Genomic DNA, 19176 nt, shown 5'->3' with positions numbered 1-19176 from the left:
GTCACATTGAGGTTTTGGATCTCGTTGCTGATTTTTGTCTTGATGATCTGTCTAGGGTTGTGAGTGGGGTGTTGAAGTCCCCAGCTATGATGGTGTTGGAGTTGATATCTTTTTTTAGTTTACTTAGAAGCTGCTTTATGAAAGTTGGCACTCCTATGTTGGGTGCATATATGTTTAAGATGGATATTTCTTGTTGATGGATTGAACATTTTATCATGTAGTGGCCTTCTGTATCTTCTTAAATTTTTAATAGCTTGAAGGGTATTTTATCTGAAATTAAGATCACCACACCTCCTTCCTTTTGTGTTCTGTTCACCTGAAAGTTTGCTTCCCATTCTCTTACTTTGAGTCTGTGAGTGTCCTTTCTAGTGAGATGAGTCTCTTGAAGGCAATAGATTGTTGCCTGGTGATATTTTATCCATTTTGTCATTCTATGTCTTTTCAGTGGTGCATTTAGTCCATTCACATTTAGGCTAATAATTGAAATGTAAGAGTTGATCCCTGTCATAAGGTTCTTACAGAGTTGTCGTTCCTGTTTGTTGTCTTTCTTTTGGTTTTGGAGTTGGTTCATGCGTGTTTTTAATCTTTTGCCTCTACTCTTGTGAAGAATGTTGTTGTTCTTTTTTCCTTTTCTTCTGTGTTCAGTACTTTCTTAAGTGTTTCTTGTAGAGGTGGTCTGGTAGCAGCGTAGGTTCTTAGGGATTGGATATCTGGAAAAGATTTCAATTCTCCCTCACTAATGAAGCTTAGTTTGGCTGGGTAGGTTATTCTTGGTTGAAATTGTTTATCTTTTAGAACTTTGAGGATAGGGCTCCAGGCTCTCCTAGCATGGAGGGTTTCTGTAGATAAATCTGCTGCTATTCTAATTGGTCTTCCCAGGTAGGTAGTCTGGCCTTTTTCTCTTGCTGTCTTTAGGATTTTTTCTTTTATAGCTACTTTGTTTAGGCGAATTATTATGTGTCTGGGAGTCGGTCTTCGCATTTGTTGTCTTGCAGGGGTTCTTTGAATCTCTTGTGTTTGAATTTTTGCATGACTGATGAGATGAGGGAAGTTTTCTTGAATGATTTCAAGAAATGTTTGTTCCAGTGTGACCTCTGACTCTCTCTCTCTGCCTCAGGAAGGCCAATTACTCTTAGGTTCAGTCTCTTGAAGTAATCATTCATCTCCTGAAGGTTTTGTTCTGACTTTTTAAGCTTCTTTTCTATGTTTTTGACAGTTTGGGTTAGTTCTGTATTTTGGTCTTCAAGTTCTGAGATTCTTTCTTCTGCTTGGCTAATTCTGCTTTCCATGCTAATTAGTTATTTATTTCCATCACAGTATTCTTTTTTTTTTTTTTTGAGTTGGAGTCTCACTCAATCGCCCAGACTGGAGTGCAGTGGCCGCTCCCGGCCACCACAGCCACCGCAGCCTCGACCTGCTGGGCTCCGGCGATCCTTCCGCCTCAGCCTTCCGAGTAGCCAGAATTACAGGCATGCGCTATCACGCCCGGCTGATTTTTTGATTTTTGAGGTCTCACTGCCCAGGTGGGTCTCGAACCCGCGGGCTCAGGCAATCCACTCACTTCAGCCTCCCAAAGGCACGGGATTACAGGCTGAGCCACCGAGCCTGGCATTCATAGTATTCTTTACTGCTGTTATTTCTGTCATCAGCTCCTTCCTATTTTCCTCTTGTCTCTCCTCAATTTTTTTAATTCTCTCTATTAATGCCTTGATGTCTGGGTTTGTTGCTTGTGACCAGTCATTCTGGGGGCTCTTCATTGTTTTTATTCCAAAGTCTGTTTTCTCAGTGTCTGACCTCCCAGGGGTCTGTGTGAGCCCTGTATTCTTCTTTTGGTTTTTCTTCATTTGTGCAGATTTTTCCTCCCTACTTTTTCCTTCCCTCCACTTCCCCGTCTTCTTTAATTCTGTTATTCAGGGGTGGAGGGGTTTCTTTTACTTCTGTTTGTTCAATCTCCTATTCTTCCTAATGTATTTCCTCTTACTTTGTTCAGTTCTGGAGTTGGACTGTGGGTTGAGGGCAGTCCTTTTTGTAGTTTTGGGATTTAATTAAGGGGGGAGCTGTGATTCAAAATCTTTCTGCAGATCCTGGTATCTGCCAACAGCTGAATGGATAGTCTGAAAGCCACTTCCCACTGCCCTGGAGTCTGCCCATGCAGTGGGGTTGTAGGTTTACTCCCTGAAAGCAAAATGAGGTTAACAGAGGCAAGAAAATGGAGCAGGCAGTGGGGGGGAGGGGGGACTGGAGAAAGAGAGGAGAGGGAAAACAGATGAGTGTACCGACTGGTAAGTGAAAAGAGACACAAAGACTGAAACAAATATAAAGAAAAACAATAACCACGACTGAAAACTAACCAACAACCATATAAATGCTAAAACATAAAATGGTGCTAACGTACCCATTGACCAACCTCCTTATTGGTGTGCTATTCCTTTATACAAAGATGGGGTTTACAGAGAAATAAGAAAAAAGGAAAAAGGAAAAAAAAAAGAATAAAGAAAAAAGGGAAAAGGGATAGATTAAAGTCAGTAGACTAACAGAACCAACCAAGCACACTCTGAGACTTTTCCTTTAAGTCCAGTGTCCATTCAGCTCTGATTTCTAGCTGTCTTTGCAGGCTGGTAGAATTGTTCACAGTTAGGGTCAGTTGCCCCTGGCCTGCTGTGAAGAACAGTTCAGATATGGGCCCCCTGACCAGTCTATTACTGAGATCTGGCTTTTTCTATTTATCCAGAGGGATGAGCCTCTGTCATTCCTGTTTTCATGTTGTTACCTTGGTTCCCCAGCAGGTGGTGCTATCTCACGGCTGCAGTCCAGACGGAAGTGAGCTGGTTACGGATCCATGATCTGCTTACGGATCCGTGACCTGCTGCAGCACCTTCACGGGGGGAGTTCCACAGGCCTTTATCTGGGCTAGGGGCGTGGTGTGGCAGTGGCAGCAGCAGCCGGGCAGTGGCGATCTCAGAAGATCCTGCTTGCGGGCGCTTCACGGTCTGAAGTCATGGGTTGCTTCAGGCATGAGCTGGGAATGACCCCAGCTGCTGCATCTGCAACTGCAGGAGCAGCCTGTACTGCCATGATATCTGAGTAGCGACGGCGAGTGGCAGGTGATGGTGGTGGCTGAGCTCCCTGTGAAGAGCAGGCTGCGGAAGATGGGAGCTGCAGCCCTTGGGAGAGAGCTAGGGTCTTTATGAGTGTTCTCTTTCGCAGAGGGTCTCACAGACCATGCTGCCCCATCACTATCCTGCCAGAAGAACTTAAATATTTTTAACTTGATATAGATCAGTGGAAAAAAATTGAAAGTCCAAAAGTAAATCCCTATGTTTATGGTAAAGTCATTTTCAGCAAAGGCACTAAGATAATAAACTCTAGAACTTCTGAAGATGAAGCAAAAATTCCATTGTCTTTGGCTGTGCAAAGAGTTGTTAGAGATGATACTGAAAGCACAATCTATAAAAGAAATACACTAATAAAATGAACTACAAAAAATTAAAAACTTTTTCCCTTCAATTGCTACCATTAAGAAAATAAAGAGGCAAGCCACAGAGTAGGAGAAAATATCTGCAAATTATATATCTGATAAAGGACTTGTATCCAGAATATACAAAGAACACTTACAACCCAATAACAAGAAAACAAATAACCAAGTAAAAAATGAGCAAAAGATTTAAATAGACATTCAGCAAAGAAAATACAGGAATGACTAATAAACACATGAATAGGTGCCCAATATCATTAGTCACTGGGGAAACACAATTTAAAATAATAATGAAATACCACTATACACCCACTAGAAGAGCTAAAGTCAAAACATAAACAACATCCAGTATAGGTGAAGATAAGGAGAAACAAACCCCATGCATTGCTGGTAAGAATATAAGATGGTACAGTCACTTTGGAAACCAGTCTGGCAGATTCTTTTTTTTTTTTTGAGTTGGAGTCTCACTCTGTCGCCCAGACTGGAGTGCAGTGGCCGCTCCTGGCCACCGCAGCCTCGACCTGCTGGGCTCCGGCGATCTTTCCGCCTCAGCCTTCCGAGTAGCCGGAATTACAGGCATGCGCTACCACACCCAGCTGATTTTTTGATTTATTGTAGAGATGAGGTCTCGCTGCCCAGGCAGGTCTCGAACCCGCAGGCTCAGGCAATCCACTCACCTCAGCCTCCCAAAGGCACGGGATTACAGGCTGAGCCACCAAGCCCAGCTGGCAGATTCTTAAAAGCTTAAACATACACCTATTACAAGATCCAGACATTCGACTCCTAGGAACATACCCAAGAGAAACAAAAATGTGCTCCCACAAAGACTTGTCCATGAATATTCAGAGCAACTTTACTCATACTAAACAAAAACTAGAAACATTTCAAATGTTTACCAACAAAATGAATGAATAAACAAAATGTGCTATATCCATATGATAGAACGTTAATTTGCAATTAAAATAATCGAACTACTAATCATGCTACAACATGTTTGTACCTCAAAAACATCACACTATGTGAAAGAAACTAAATGCAAAAGACTACATATAATAAGATTTCATTTATATGAAATTTTTTGGGGGGGTCAGAGTCTCACTCTGTCGCCCATACTGGAGTGCAGTGGCACACTCATGGCCACTGCAGCCTCAACCTGGGTTCAGGTGATCCTTCTGCCTCAGCCTTCCAAGCAGCTGGAACCAAAGGTGCACACCACAACGGCTGGCTAATTTTTTATTTGTTGTAGAGATGAGATCTCGCCAAGTTGTCCAGGCTGGTCTAGAACCCCTGAGCTCAGGCAATCCTCTTGTCTCCACCTCCCAAAGTGCTGGGATTACAGGCGTCGTGACCCACCATACCCAGCCTATATGAAATGTTTAGAAAAAGCAAATTTAGAGACAGAAAGCAAATCAACGCTTGCCCCAGATGGAGGACAGAAGTGGGGAATTAGCTGTAAATGGACAGGAGAGAATGTTTTAGTATGATGGAAATGTTCTAAAACTTCATTGTAGTAATGACTATACAACAACAAATTTGCTAAAATCGCTGAATCATATAGTTACAATGGTTGAATCTTATGATATGCAAATTATACCTAAATAAAGTTGTTTCAAAAATATCCAAATGACTTATGAAAAGATGTCTAAGCTCATTAGTAATGAGGAAAACGAAAACTAAGATAACTTAGATTAGCAAAAATCAGATAATACCAAAGGGGAGAAGATAGAGAGCAAGAGGAACTTGTGCACACCACCCGTGGGAGCGTAAAAAGGCACAACCACTCTGGAAAACAATCTATCCTGATTCTGCAAAGTCACCCATGTGCATACCCTATAACCACCAAATCACTCCACGGTAGGCACCCTAGACAAAGGCCACATACTCTATATCACAGGCTTTGCTGATTGCACAGTCTCTAGCACAACCAACTCAACTACTCCCTCATATCATAAAACAGTCAGAGACAAGATGTAAACAAATGAGCATAGATGTGTTACATTAAAACTTTATTTATAAAAACAGGCAGTGAGACAGATTTGAGCACTGGGAGGTAGTTTTGCCAATTCCTGCCCTAGAGAAATACTTAAACATATGATCCAAGAAACTTTTACAAGAATTGTCACAGTACTTATTCATATTAGCAGCAAACTGGAAGCAACTCAGTGTTCACTCACAGGAGAAGGTGTAAATACATTATGACATATTTTCAGAAGATGATACAGCAGTGAAAGTGAAAAGTGCTTCACAGGCAAGGTATGAAATATGATCTAATCATAGGTATATGGTTTTTAAAGCTCAAAAAAATGTTATTATATCTTATATGTAAGTATATGGAAAGTAAAGGGAAACTACAGATATAGGAAACTATTGGGAATAGCACAAAAATGCAGGATGTAACTTACCTCCCAAAAGAAGGCCAAAAACAGAATCAGGGAGAAGCTCACAGTTTGTTTCAATGGTTTTGGTATTTTTCTGACTTTTACACTGGGCTATAGGCTCATAAGAGTTCATAACTTAACGTGCAGGATATATTTAATTTTGCATACATAAAATAAACATAAAAACTTGGTTTCTCAAATAATGAGATTTAAAATGGACAAGTGAGCTGAATAGCTCTCTCTCAAAAGAAGACATACAAGTGGTCAGCAGGTATGAAGAAATTCCCAATATCACTAATTATCAGGGACATGCAACACAAAACCACAATGAGATATCATCTCACCCTAGTTAGAATGGCTGTTATCAAAAAGACAAAACAAGAAATTCTGTGAGGATGTGGGGAAAGGGGAAAGGGAAACTTTTAAACACTGTTGCTTGGAATGTAAATTAGTACAGCCATTATGGAAGACGGTATAAGGTTCCTCAGAAGATGGTATAAGGTTCCTCAGAACTATCATATGATCCAGCAATCCCACTACTGAGCATACATATAAAGGAAAAGCAAAATAGTATGCTGAAGAGATACCTGCACTCTCATGTTTATTGCAGCACTACTCAGGGTAGGTAAGACATGGAGTCAACCAAAATATCTACCATTCATCTTTATTTATGGATAAAGAAAACGCAGTGTATACTATGTAGCCATAAAAAGAACAAAATTTTGTCAACAGAGGCAACATGGAGGATCTTGGACGACATTGTGTTAGGTTAAATGAGTCAGGCACAGAAAGACAATGCTCCATGTTCTCACTCATATGTGGAAGCTAAAATTGATCTCATGGAAGTAACGAGTGGAATAGTGGTTGCTAGAGCATGGGATGAGTGTAAGAAGGTGGGGATAGCCAGAGGCTGGTTAACAGATACAAAAGTGCAGTTAGAAGAGGAATAAGTTCTAATGTTCTATAGCAATGTAGGGTGATTACAATTAACAACAATTTATTTTATATTTTCAAATAGCCATGAGGTGAAGTTTGAAGGTTTCTAGCACAAAATAATGATAAATGTTTGAGGTGAATATGCTAATCATCCTCATTTGATTATTGCACATTGTATACATGTATCAAAATATCACACTCTAACCTATAAATTATTTAGTGTCAATTAAAAATAATAATAAAAGCAAAAAAAAAAAAAAAAAGAAAAAAACTTTCCTTCCTTCCTTCCTTCCCTTCCTTCAGATAGAGACAGGAATATCATATTGCTGGACTCAATCTACTGGGCTCAAGTGATCCTCCTGCCTCAGCCTCCCAAAGTGCTGGGATTACAGGTGTGAGCCACTGCACCCAGACCCCTTTGTTTCTTAATGTAATATAAACTGAGATACACCCTGTACTCAGCTGAAAAACCCACAAAGACTGAAATAGCCACCTGTAGCTAGAACAGAAATTAGAGAACTTGCCACTATTAATCAAGCAGGGTATTTCTAGTCCAAGTCAGCCAAGTAGACGACAATAAAACACTAAAAAGGCTGTAAAAGCTAAGTGGAAAAGTATTAAAAATTGTTCTAAATCTTAAAAAATAAAAAGTATTTACTGCCTAACTTTCCTTAAGTTCAATTTTTTGCTATTTAAATAAGTTTATTACTGTGGGATACTATTGTTACAAAGCTTGAGGAGGTCCAACTTGAGTCCAAAAGGATTATATAAGATATTGTGATTCTGGCACCACCTGGTGGCTGTACACTGAAACAGCAGGGGTATTTTTTTTGTTTTTGTTTTTTAACTAATTCACTCATTCTTCTACCAACTATTTAATAAGCATCTACTAGGTTCACATACAACTTTAAATCCCTCTTGAAGACTGGAAATAAAATAAGGAATAGTATCTAAAACAGGGTCCCTATCTTCAAGGAAAAAATCTACAGTTAAATTATGACTATCAGAATGTAAGAAGAGTTTGTTGTTAAGAAGTTTGTAACAAGTATCTATGCCTCTAAAATTTTCAGGTGAGAAGTCCTCAGGAGTACATTGGTAAACATAGTCTATCTAGTCACTACAACCATAAGCAGATTTCAAGGAAAAGAACTGTGTGTGGTTAAAATGACACTTCTTCTTTCAAAAGGTAAAGTCTAACTTCCCTTTCCCTGAATGTAGGTTGGACTTAATTACTCACTTCTAATGAAGAGAATGTGGCAGAAGTAGTGGTGTGCAACTTGCAAAGTTTGGTCACCGAAGGCATTGCCACTTTTTTCTTTTCTTTTTTTTTTTTTTTTTTTTTGAGTTGAAGTCTCACTCCTGTCCCCCAGGCTGGAGTGCAGTGGCATGCTCATGGCCACCACAGCCTCGACTTGCTGGGCTTAGGCAATCCTTCCGCTCAGATTTCCAGGTAGCTAGAACTACAGACGCATGCCACCACACCTGGCTAGTTTCTGTGATTTATTGAAGATGACATCTCACCAAGTTGCCCAGGCTGGTCTCAAACCCCGGGGCTCAGGCCATCCACTCGCCTCGACCTCCCAAAGTGCCGGGATGACAGGCTGAGCCACTGCGCCCAGCCTTGGCATCGACACTTTTATTTTGCCTCATTTGGGATCACTCACTGTGGGGAAGTCAGCCATCCTGTGAGGAGGGGGCTCAAGCAGCCTGTGGGGAGTCCCTGGGGAGAACCGTGGCCTCCTGCCAACAACAGCACCAACGTGCCAGTCACATGAGCAGGCCCCCTTGGGAACAGATTTTCTAGCCCCAACCAAACTTTAGATTGGTATATCCCTAACCAACATCACTGGGGTAAGCCACACCCAAAGAAATTGAGAAATAATAAGTGTCAACTGTTGTCTTAAGCCACTTCGTTTGGGGATGATTTATTATGCAACAGCACTAACTAATCCAACAACCTATAATTTCCTAGACCAAATTTTACCTATAACAGGAAGTAAAAATCGTTCATTTTAGTACTATAATTTGCCCATATGTTACTACAATTTCAAATTTCCCTTCCTAATTTATAAGTAGGGATCCTTTTCTAATTCCCCCAAACCGTCTCATAATAGTATTTCAAAATATTCATCACTTTCTAAGTTAATGCAAAGAAAAGCAACCTAAGCAGATTTTAGTCAGTCATCACGGATTTGTTTTAACATCTGTGTTTGCAGAGCTACTATACTAGGTATTAAGTGGAGAACCATACCCTGAAGTACTTAAAATTTAACTCAAATTACTGTTCAAAAATAATTTATGTTTTTTAACTAAACTTTTACCCTTAGCTCTAAAGGCTACAGATCATTGGAAGAAAGTATAAAAAGTGTTTCCTCTACCTCTGTGAGGGATCCACAAGGCATACCACCATGCAGGGCTTCATCCAAAGCAGACAGGGTAGTAGACAGGAATGCTGGCGAGAGATCCACAGACCTTTGTGTCTTCATCCCAAAAGCCTGAACAAGAAAATAAGTAAGCTATTTTCAACTTCTATATCTCATCAAAAACATAAACCAGCTCCAAATCTCTAAATTTTAGCAGCTGCAACCCCACTCTATCCTTTGTCCCTCCATTATTTATTTGTTCAACAAATATTTACTCTGTGCCAGGCACTATGCTAGACGATGGGGATGTGACAACAGGGAGGGTTTCAACCAGGGACTATGAAATTAGGCCTAGAAACTGGGCAGTTACAATACATTTAATGAAAGATATTGTAACAGGGAAAGTGGAGACATAGAAACAGTATAGCTGATCTGGATTTTGTGATCCAGGAAGGCTTCATGGAAGAGGGATGTGTGAGCTAAAATCTGAAACAGCCATTAGACAAGCAAAGGAAATGTGAATGTTCCTGCCAAAGAGGACAGAATATACAAAGAAAGATCAAGAAGCAAGAAAGAGAGAAAACAGATATTAATGAAAACTGCAAAAACAGAGCATCCACTGAGAATGGCTGAAAGATGGAGTGTGGGCCCTGTGCCACAAGCACTGAGGCTGGAGCAGCCAGCGGGGGCCTCGCCCTGCAGCGCTCTGTGAAAGCCTGGAGCTTATGCTGAGAACCAAAAGGAGTGACGTGGTCAAGCTTCCATCACAATCTCAGGCTGGCTCGTGAAGAGTAGCTTGAAGGGATGTGGTAGGCTGAGAAACGATCGCCCAGAAGACTGACACATCAGATCCCCAAAACCTGTCTGTGAATGTCACCTTATTGGTAAAAGGGGTCTTTGCAGATGTGATTCAGTTAAAGAGTTTCAGATGAAGCAATAATCTTGGATTATTCCAATGGACCCCAAGTGCCATCACTAGTATCCCCATCAGAGAGCAGCACAGGGAGATTCAATATGCACAGGAAAAAGCAGTGTGAGCATGGAGCAGAGACTGACCACAAGTCAAGGAATGCCAACAGCCACCAAAAACTGGAAAAGGCAAGGAATGGATTATCCACGAGAGCCTCTGAAGAGAATACAGCTCTACCTTCACCCTAACTTGAAGGCTTGGGCTTTGAAGAACTGTACAAGAATAAATTTCTGTTGTTCGATGCCACATAGTTTGTGATCATTTATGTTAGAGCTGACCCAGGAAACTAATAAACAAATTAACATTTCAAAGACATATTCAGGTTTGTGAAGACCAGCTTGAAAGTAGGCACTACTGGAAGCTGGGCGCTCTGTCAGAAAGACACTGCAATCATGCAAAAGAAAAATAACTGTGGCTAGAGAGGGTCATAGTAACGAAGATAAAAATCTTCTGAACGAGCAACTATATCTAAAGCCAAGTACATAGCACAGTAGTCCCTTTCTATCTATGATTTTGCTTTCTGCAGTTTCAATTACCTGTGGAATTTCGGTGGGTTTATTTGTTGGTTTAGATAATTCTGATGTATTTAGAACTATAAAATGTAGTGCTCTATAAGAAAAACATTTTTATTACTTTTTTAATCCTCTAATGTTAAAATTTCATCTGATCTGTAAAAGATATTCTGGTGCTTCTTTTTGCTTTTACAGGTTTTTGCAAGTCTGTTTTACATTTCAGCTTAGCTCTGCCTTCTCCTGACACTGCCCAGTCACTACCCTAGATTACAGAGTAAACAACATCAGCTCTTCTCAGAGACTGCCATGATGCAGGAACCCTGAACAGTAAGGAAACAGCAAGGATGGGAAGGTAATGAACATTCGTCATGTGTCAACCATGTGCCGTTATTAAGCACTTTCTATGCATTATTTCATTTAATCCTCACAGCCCTACACAAGGTACCCTCTGTATGCTCTACACATAGGTATAATTATCTCCATTTTGCGGAAGTTAAAAAATTGAAACTAAGAGGTTTGCCAAAGATTACTCGAAGGGGACAAATAAGAATTGATGCTGGTTTTTTCCTAATTAGAAATCATAGCTTACTCACAGCAAATTTTGAAAGAAAAAAATGTTAAGGAAAACAGAATTCAGTAATAAAATTCCACAATCCTGAGACAGCAATTATTAACAACAATGTGTATATATACCCCTATACCATATGTAATTTCATTTATATAGAATTGACATGTATACTATATACAATCTCATAGCCTATTCTTTTCACTGAGCCCTTATACCCTGGGCATTTTTTCCTGCTGTTAAAAATTCTTCCAAGATTTTAATGCCTACATAATATTTCATTGCATAAATGTAATAGTTTGTCTTCTTCCTTATTACTGATTATTTATATTGTGTCTAATTTTTTGATATAAGAAATACTTCAGTGAGCTTCAGTTTTACTGTCAAACACGTAATAGCACTATAATTATAATTGCTAGAATGAGAGATTTAGAGACTCTCAAAGAATAGAATGAACTAACAGAAGAAGACTTCAGGAATAACAGTATGTATATAAATGAGCCAGAGGTATTTTGTGATATGATACTCTGCCAGTTTTTCTTCTACCCTGCGGCTGCTGCATCTCCGATCCATCATTGTCTAATCTGACCCTTAAGTGTTAGAATCACTCAGGAGTCACCCTTAAGTGCACTCATACTCTTACTGTATATCTTCTAGGCAACAACTCACCCATCCCTTGGCTTTAACTATCATTGCACCGATGACTCCCAAGTACAGATCTCTCCCTCAAGGCCCAGGCCCATATATTTACCTGCCTTCTTCACATCTCTGCTAAACATTTCACAAGTATCTCAAATTAGACAAGTATGAAATTAAATTCAGGATCCATTTGCCTCAAGCCTGCTCCTCTTTTCAGGACTCCTTATTTCAGAAAATAGACCACCTAGTTCCTCAAAGCAAAATTCAGGGAATCATCCTGACACTGGCCGGCACTTCACTACCACCCCAGCCAAACAATCACCAAATCCCATTAATTCTCCCTCCTAAATATCTCTCATATGAATCAACAGTTTATCTTCTGTACTAATGTCACACTAATAATTCAAGTCACAGGCACTTGTAGTCTGGATACAATAATAGATACAGAACTAATCTTCATGAAGATTTTCTTGTTGTTTTTCAATCACTTGTCTATATCCAAGATTGATTTTTTTAAAACACAGATTATAACTTTGTATGACATTTTTCACTGAGCATTTATATCCTGAGCATTCCTCCTGTTACTTAAAACTCTTCAAAGATTTTAGAGCCCCCATAATATTCCATCACAAAAATGTAACAGTTTATCTTCTTCCTTATTACTGGTTATTTAAGTTGTTTATTTAGCATTTTATTCCCATTGCTCTTAGAATAAAGTCTAAAATCCCTAAGATGGTCCGCATGGCCTTATTGATCTGACTCCTGCTTATTGCTCTGGCTTTGCCTCTTGCCACTCTCTTCCTCACTATGTTCCGTTCACACAGGCAGGCCTAACTTCATCACCAAACATGCACTGTTCTCCTTCTCTCCCCAGGGCCTTTGCATTTGCTATTCCCAATGCCTGAGACCTCTTCCCCACCCACCTCTCCTCCCACTGCCTTTGCCTGTCTCTCATCAATTCATCGTACATGTTTTAGCTGACTTATTATTTCCTTGGGGGAGCCCTCCTGACCCCCAAACTAAGTAATGTCCCTTGTTACTAAGTTTCAAAGTTCCTTATGCTTTTCCTTTGTAGGACTTGGCACTACTGTAATTGCTTCTGAATTAATTGTTTAATGTCTGAATTCCCCAACTAGACTGTAAACCATATGAGAAATGAAACTTTATCTACTTGTTCACCATGATATCCCCAGAACCTGACAAAATACCTGACATGGTTGCCACTTGGGAAATATTGGTTAAAGGAATAAATGACTACATAAATAAATCTTTCTTGAAGGAATGAACTAAAGCTAAACCAATGTTGAAGGCAGTGCTCAAATATAAGGAATGCTATAAGACTGAATGTAAAACAAAGGAGAAAGATGGCTTCCTGAATTGTATGTGGAATAGTATCGAGACTGCAGCAGAAAGTGGGAATGGAAGTGGAGAAGAAAGTGGAATTTTCTGCTCATGTTCTCTTATTTAATTACCCCAACTAGAAATATGCCATAGATACTGACCATATAATGACATAATGAATGACAGATGACAAATGAAAAGGTTTTTCTGGTGCTTTACAACCTTCAAAATAGTAACAAGTTCATTTGAATCCAGGCACAGGATCATCACATGCTATTTTAACTTTCTATCTTCTCCCATAAAACAATGAAAGCTGTTCAAAGAGATAAAGTCAATGATAAAGCTAACTAAGACAAGTGCTAATTTCTAACTCTGATTCTAATTTTCCTTCTGATGACCTAAATGCCTAAATTTCTCCTGACTACCTAAATACTTGTCTTTGAGATATTTTCCACTGGGCATAGTGGCTCACGCCTTTAATCCCAGCAATTTGGGAGGCTGAGGCGAGTAGATTGCCTGAACCTGGGGGTTCATGACCAGCTTGGGCAACATGGCAATACCTTGTCTCTACATAAATAAATTTAAAAAATTAGCTGGGCATGGTGGCACAGCCTGTAGTTCCAGCTACTTGGAAGGCTGAAGCAAAAGGATCACCTGAACCCAGCTGGTCAAGGCTGCAGTGGCTGTAAGAGTGCCATTGCACTCCAGCCTGGGCTACAGAGTGAGACTCTAACTCAATTTTAAAAAAAGATATTTTCCTCAGATCCCAAGATAAATCTGAACAAAAGAAAACATCTGCTGTTCAAATATTGTATCTGTTCATTGTTTTCAGAAGTTTCAAATGATACCAGATTCCTTCCTTCTTTCCTTCTTTAGAGAATCACACCTACTTTATTTGCTGCCAAATTTCAATATTAGGCAGTAAAGTAAGTAACTTACAGTCTACATAGTTACATTTGCAAAGCACTGAAGACTTTTAGGCAACTCTTATTCAGGAAAAAAGGATCTTTTCTACTATTCCCCAAACTTATATTTTGAAAAGCTAGTCATAACACAGAAAGTGTGAAAAAATAATACATCTGATGAGGGTATATTATAAAAGACTTCAATTTTTCTCAAGAGTAAGAATAAATTTTTAAGTATCAGGTATTCACTCAACAAGCAAGTACAATTATGTGTACTTTATGATGTAGGGTGAGTGATGGTGCTAAAAGTCAGTATTACAAAGAAAGGGATATTCTAAAATTAAAAGTATATTATAATTTAGCCATGAGGTCCTCAAATCCTACCCAGTCAAACAATAATGATTTTAAAGTATCACTATTGGCTGCAGGAAAAAAAAAAAACTTCCTGTTGTTCCCTAATTTCCATATTCCATGAAAATTGTCTCCCATGAGTTTATCAAGTATATACATTTTTCACATATGCTCTCATTAGAGAATTAACTCTATGGTAGCTATGGATTCAATCAATATTTCTGAGGTATTCATCACTATTTTTGCATTTGCCTCATCCAAAAAAAGAATATAAATGAGATACAGAAACAGTCATAATAAAGTCATAGTCAGATTATAATAAAAACATATATATACCGTTTGCATCTTTGGGGCACAGGCCCTGCTGACCATACACAAAAGTTCATAGACACCTTGATAACTCAGGCCAGTCATCTTCATAAGTTCCAGTGGGGAAAGACATAAAAAGTCCTAAAGAGATATAAAGAAAACACTCAATATATATGTGTAACAAAATACTGGAATTAAAAGGAAACTTTCCATTTATTTCTGTCCATACGTAGATAAAAGTACAACTTATTGCAGATGAAAGATTTATGCATTCTTTATAGGATTTTCCGTCTAAATATGTCTTAACTAAAAGAAATGGCAACATAGTCTTATCTTCGAGTTATCCAGTTTAGTTGGCATATACTAGAGGACAGACTAACTAACATCACACAGCAACAGCATTCAATCCAGGCACATATGAGCACCACTCTTGTGCCAGAAAGAGTTTGGGGACAAAATAATTGCCAAGAAAGTGTCCAACTGAAAGAGTTTCTTTCTAAGCTAGGCGTCCGCAGTATTTGGTAATTGAGAAAAAAATGAAACTGACCATGGAATGAAATATTCAATTTCATACTTTTAAGAATGTTTCAAAGCATAAACATGAGGATTATTAAATGAATAACAAGGAACCAAAGATATCTATGATACACAAAGCAAGTGAAAATAATTGCAGCATGCTCTGAAAATCTATCTTGTTAAGGATAAAATCCTAAGATAAAACCTTAAATCTAGCCTGATGCAGTGGCGCATGCCTGGTATTCCACCTACTTGGGAATCAGAGGTTGGAAGACTGTTTGAGCCCGAGTTCAAGATCAGCCTGGGGAACATGTGACTCTAATCTTTACCAAAAAAAAAAAAAATCCTTAAATCTTATTTACCCTCCTAAAAGCAATTTGCTTCACTACTGAGTTTAAAAATGCAACATCTGCTCTATACATTTCTCAGGCTCCATCTATAAGAAAATGGCTCTAACTATTAATTTATCTTGCTTTCAAGAAAAATTATCCATGTTGAATTATAATCTCATCTGAATAATATTTCTCATATAACTACAATATTTATTTTAAGTGGATAAAACTTCTCTATAAGCCCAAATAAATGGCACAGGTGTATTTCACCCTGTGCCATGACCATTCTTCCTGCCAAAATGAAAAATAATTGGAAATGTGCCCTAGGAGGCATGTTATTTAAAATTAGCCTATGGAAAAGCACCACCATTTATCTTTTTCTTTTTTTCCTTTTTTTCTTTTTTTGAGTTGGAGTCACTCCGTCGCCCAGGCTGGAATGCAGTGGCCCACTCACGGCCACCCAGCATCCACCTGATGGGTTCAGGCGATCCTTCCGCCTCAGCCTTCCAAGTAGCCAGAACTACAGGTGCACGCTACCACAGCTGGCTAATTTTTTTATTTATTGTAGAGACGAGGTCTTGCCAAGTTGCCCAGGCTGGTCTCAAACCTGTGGGCTCAGGCAGTTCCCTCACCTAGGTCTCCCAAAGTGCTGAGAGTACAGGCTAGAGCCACCAAGCCCAGCCACCATTTATCTTTTTATTAAACCCGTAGCTTTCATATTTCAGATTTAAAAGTTATTAAGGTACATTTAAAGTTAATTTATGCAGAAAATTTCTCAATGAAAAATTTAAATAATTTACCCGACAGGTAACAATCTGATGTCTGTTCAGACGATCACACAGCTCTTGTGATAAACCCACTCGTCTTAGTTTCTTGCTACCCATGCCTCCACAACCAGCACAGAAAAGAAGAATCTTTTAAAAAAATCAGGAAATAACATAAGTAATAGTGGATGGTCTATCCAAAACACTTTACAAAATGAAAAATTCTTTAAATTTCTCCATATGCAAAATAAAAATGCAGAATTTAAAATATTATTGATCAAATAAACACCATAGAATTTTTTAAGTGCTTTAAATAGGAGAGACAACTGTTTGCCAAACACACACACAAAGAAACAAGGCAACTTCAAAATGTACATGTCACACAATTTTTTGATGCATATTACTTGACTAGAACACATTTGTGAAGTACCATTTATAATTGGGCATTTATAAAACTTTTTTGGAAATGTAATTCGTTTTCAGGGCATATTTCCAAATAGAACTACTAGTAGAAAGTCTTTATTTTCATTGCACTGCAACAATAGCTAAGTTTACTGAACACTTACTATACATACCAGGTATTGTTTCAAAGCCTTATCTTAATTATCACAAACTTCTCAACAGTCCTATGAGGAAAGATTATTGACCCCTTTTTTACATGAGAAAACTAAAGCCTGGAAAAGTTATCTAGTCTATTGTCACCAGAAAAAGTGGTTGATCCAGAATTGACCTATACAGTCCGACTCTGAGACCTGTTCTCTTAACCACTACACTCTATTGCAAGCCCTCATATTTAGCTTTTCCTTTTTCTAGAATCAAGATAAACATTATCACTCAAATGAGATATTTTGTGGATGTTCTTGAAATGTTATTTATTACACTAACTGCTTACATTCCCACATACAGTTAAATTTCACTTTGCTATACCTTGCTAGAGGTAAACAAGGCTCATGAAATATTTGTCTTCAGAGATCTAGAACAGAATCACTGTGCTTCCCTTAATAATGCATGTGAGGGAGAGGTTGTATATCTCATTGAGATGGCAAAATACCCTCTGGAAAAAATAGAAGCAAGAATTCTTCATTGTCCCAGGGAATAAAGCAATATAATCATCAGAAGTTATATTCTGGAATAAAAATATATGTATACTGAAAATGTAGATATTTGTGTTTCCAATAACATGGGCCAATTTCTATTTAACATCTACGTGTCTAAATCAGGTAAAAACTTTCTCACAGGCACATACACACATTCCATAACTGCAAAATACACTCCCCTCATTTCTCAGTAGGAATTTGTTAGTCTTGATTTGTTTCCCCCAATAGAAAACCAAGTATTATTGCCTAGTGTCTTTTAAGTTCAAGTATTTCCAGCCAATGACACCATTTAGAATCACAAATTCTAAATGAAGTAAAAAATTCAAAATCAAGTAAAAAAATAAAAAGAATTGTAAACTCAAAATAAGGACCTTAACAATAATCAATTCTGTGATCTCTTCTTTAATCATCACTTGCCTGGACAACTGCATGCTGCTTCTGGTCACTCCCCACCCTACCAAAATAAAATCATTCTCCATTAATTTGTTCCTTAATTTGCTCCTTCTGCTGAGCTCTTGGGTACAAGAATCATTCAAGCATATTATCTCCCTCTGGATATTCAGTCAGGAGATGTATACACAAATTACTGTCATGCAATCAGTATATAATTGCTATTCAAATGTGCTATGGGAGGAGAGAGGAAGAAGAACCAAATTGGCCTGCAAAAGTCAGATCAGTGTCACAATCCTGCCAGACTCCTTTAATCCTTTAATACTTTCCATGGGACTAGCAGACCACAGGATAAATTCCAAAATTTTTAAGGTCATATAAAAAAAACTTTCAAAATGGGTCCCTCACTTCCTTCTCAGTCATGTCACAGTTTGCAAAGTTAAGATCCTGACCTTCCTGGCAAAGTTACTTGCCTCCCAGTGTCTGTTTCTTCTTCTGTAATATCTACTTCATAGAATTGCAGCGAGGGTTAAAGGATTTGGGTAGTGCCTGGTACACAGTGCTCAAAGTTAGCAACATCACTATCAATTCATTCAGCAATCATTTGCTGCCACTCACATGACCTGCACTCCAGCCACAAGGTACTTGTATTGGTAGGTTGCACAAGCGCCACCCGTCTGCCTGATCTCTCTCCACAGTCTTCCCGGGAATCGGCTTCCTCGCCAATGTTTTCACTACATTTTGTACATATTTGTCCGATAATCTTATCAACCTATTATTATGGCTTGCAAGTTTGTGTCCTCCACTGGAGCACGCTAATTCCTACTGTGTATCCGTGTGTGCGTGTGTTTTGGAGGTGAAGGGAGACACCCAACCCTGGAACCCTCTTCTGCCCGCCACCAAGAAAAGAAAAATCCTCATGTTAGATGTTCAATGAAAATTGTGAAGCAGCAATAGTGCCTAATGTGTGTTGAGCCCGCATTACGTGCCAGACCCTGTTCCAAGCTTTCAATGTTTTACCTCATTGTACAGATGATACAGAGGCACTGAGCTGAGAAACTTGCGCAAAGTCAAACAGCTGAGAAATGGTGGGGCCTGCATTCGAATCCAGGTATTGGACTCCAGATTCCACGCTCTCCACCACCCCCAGACATGGGACAGTCCAACTTCCCCCTAATGACAGGCTCCTATAGAACCCAAACAGCCCAAAGTGGGAAAGGGCTGGGGGAAAGGCAACAAGAAGTGAAAATATCACCCAGAATCTCCTAAAAAGAGCTGTTTCCAACAAAGAGCTGCTTCCAAAGAACCACTCCCCCACACACCCCATCCCCCA

At 39.0% G+C, this 19176-nt stretch overlaps 1 protein-coding gene across 1 annotated transcript in view; it reads right to left on the bottom strand.

Moving 5' to 3' along the window:
* The window catches only part of RAD51B (RAD51 paralog B), a gene marked incomplete at its 3' end in the record, with an annotated part of 42392 nt that overhangs the window by 22538 nt on the left and 678 nt on the right, over positions 1 to 19176 (bottom strand). Inside the window, exons 2-4 of the mRNA XM_008060069.1 lie at positions 16393 to 16478; positions 14772 to 14885; positions 9168 to 9284 (exon numbers count right to left, since the gene is read on the bottom strand). Coding sequence (XP_008058260.1) covers positions 9168 to 9284; positions 14772 to 14885; positions 16393 to 16476 — 315 coding nt within the window. The remainder of the gene's footprint in view (positions 1 to 9167; positions 9285 to 14771; positions 14886 to 16392; positions 16479 to 19176) is intronic.

This window comes from Carlito syrichta, unplaced genomic scaffold, assembly GCF_000164805.1.
Source record: "Carlito syrichta isolate Samal-C Ts95f unplaced genomic scaffold, Tarsius_syrichta-2.0.1 Scaffold304507, whole genome shotgun sequence".
In the NCBI taxonomy this organism is placed as follows: domain Eukaryota; kingdom Metazoa; phylum Chordata; class Mammalia; order Primates; family Tarsiidae; genus Carlito; species Carlito syrichta.
Note: the sequence above shows the minus strand (reverse complement) of the source record. Positions and strands in the feature narration are given on the sequence as shown.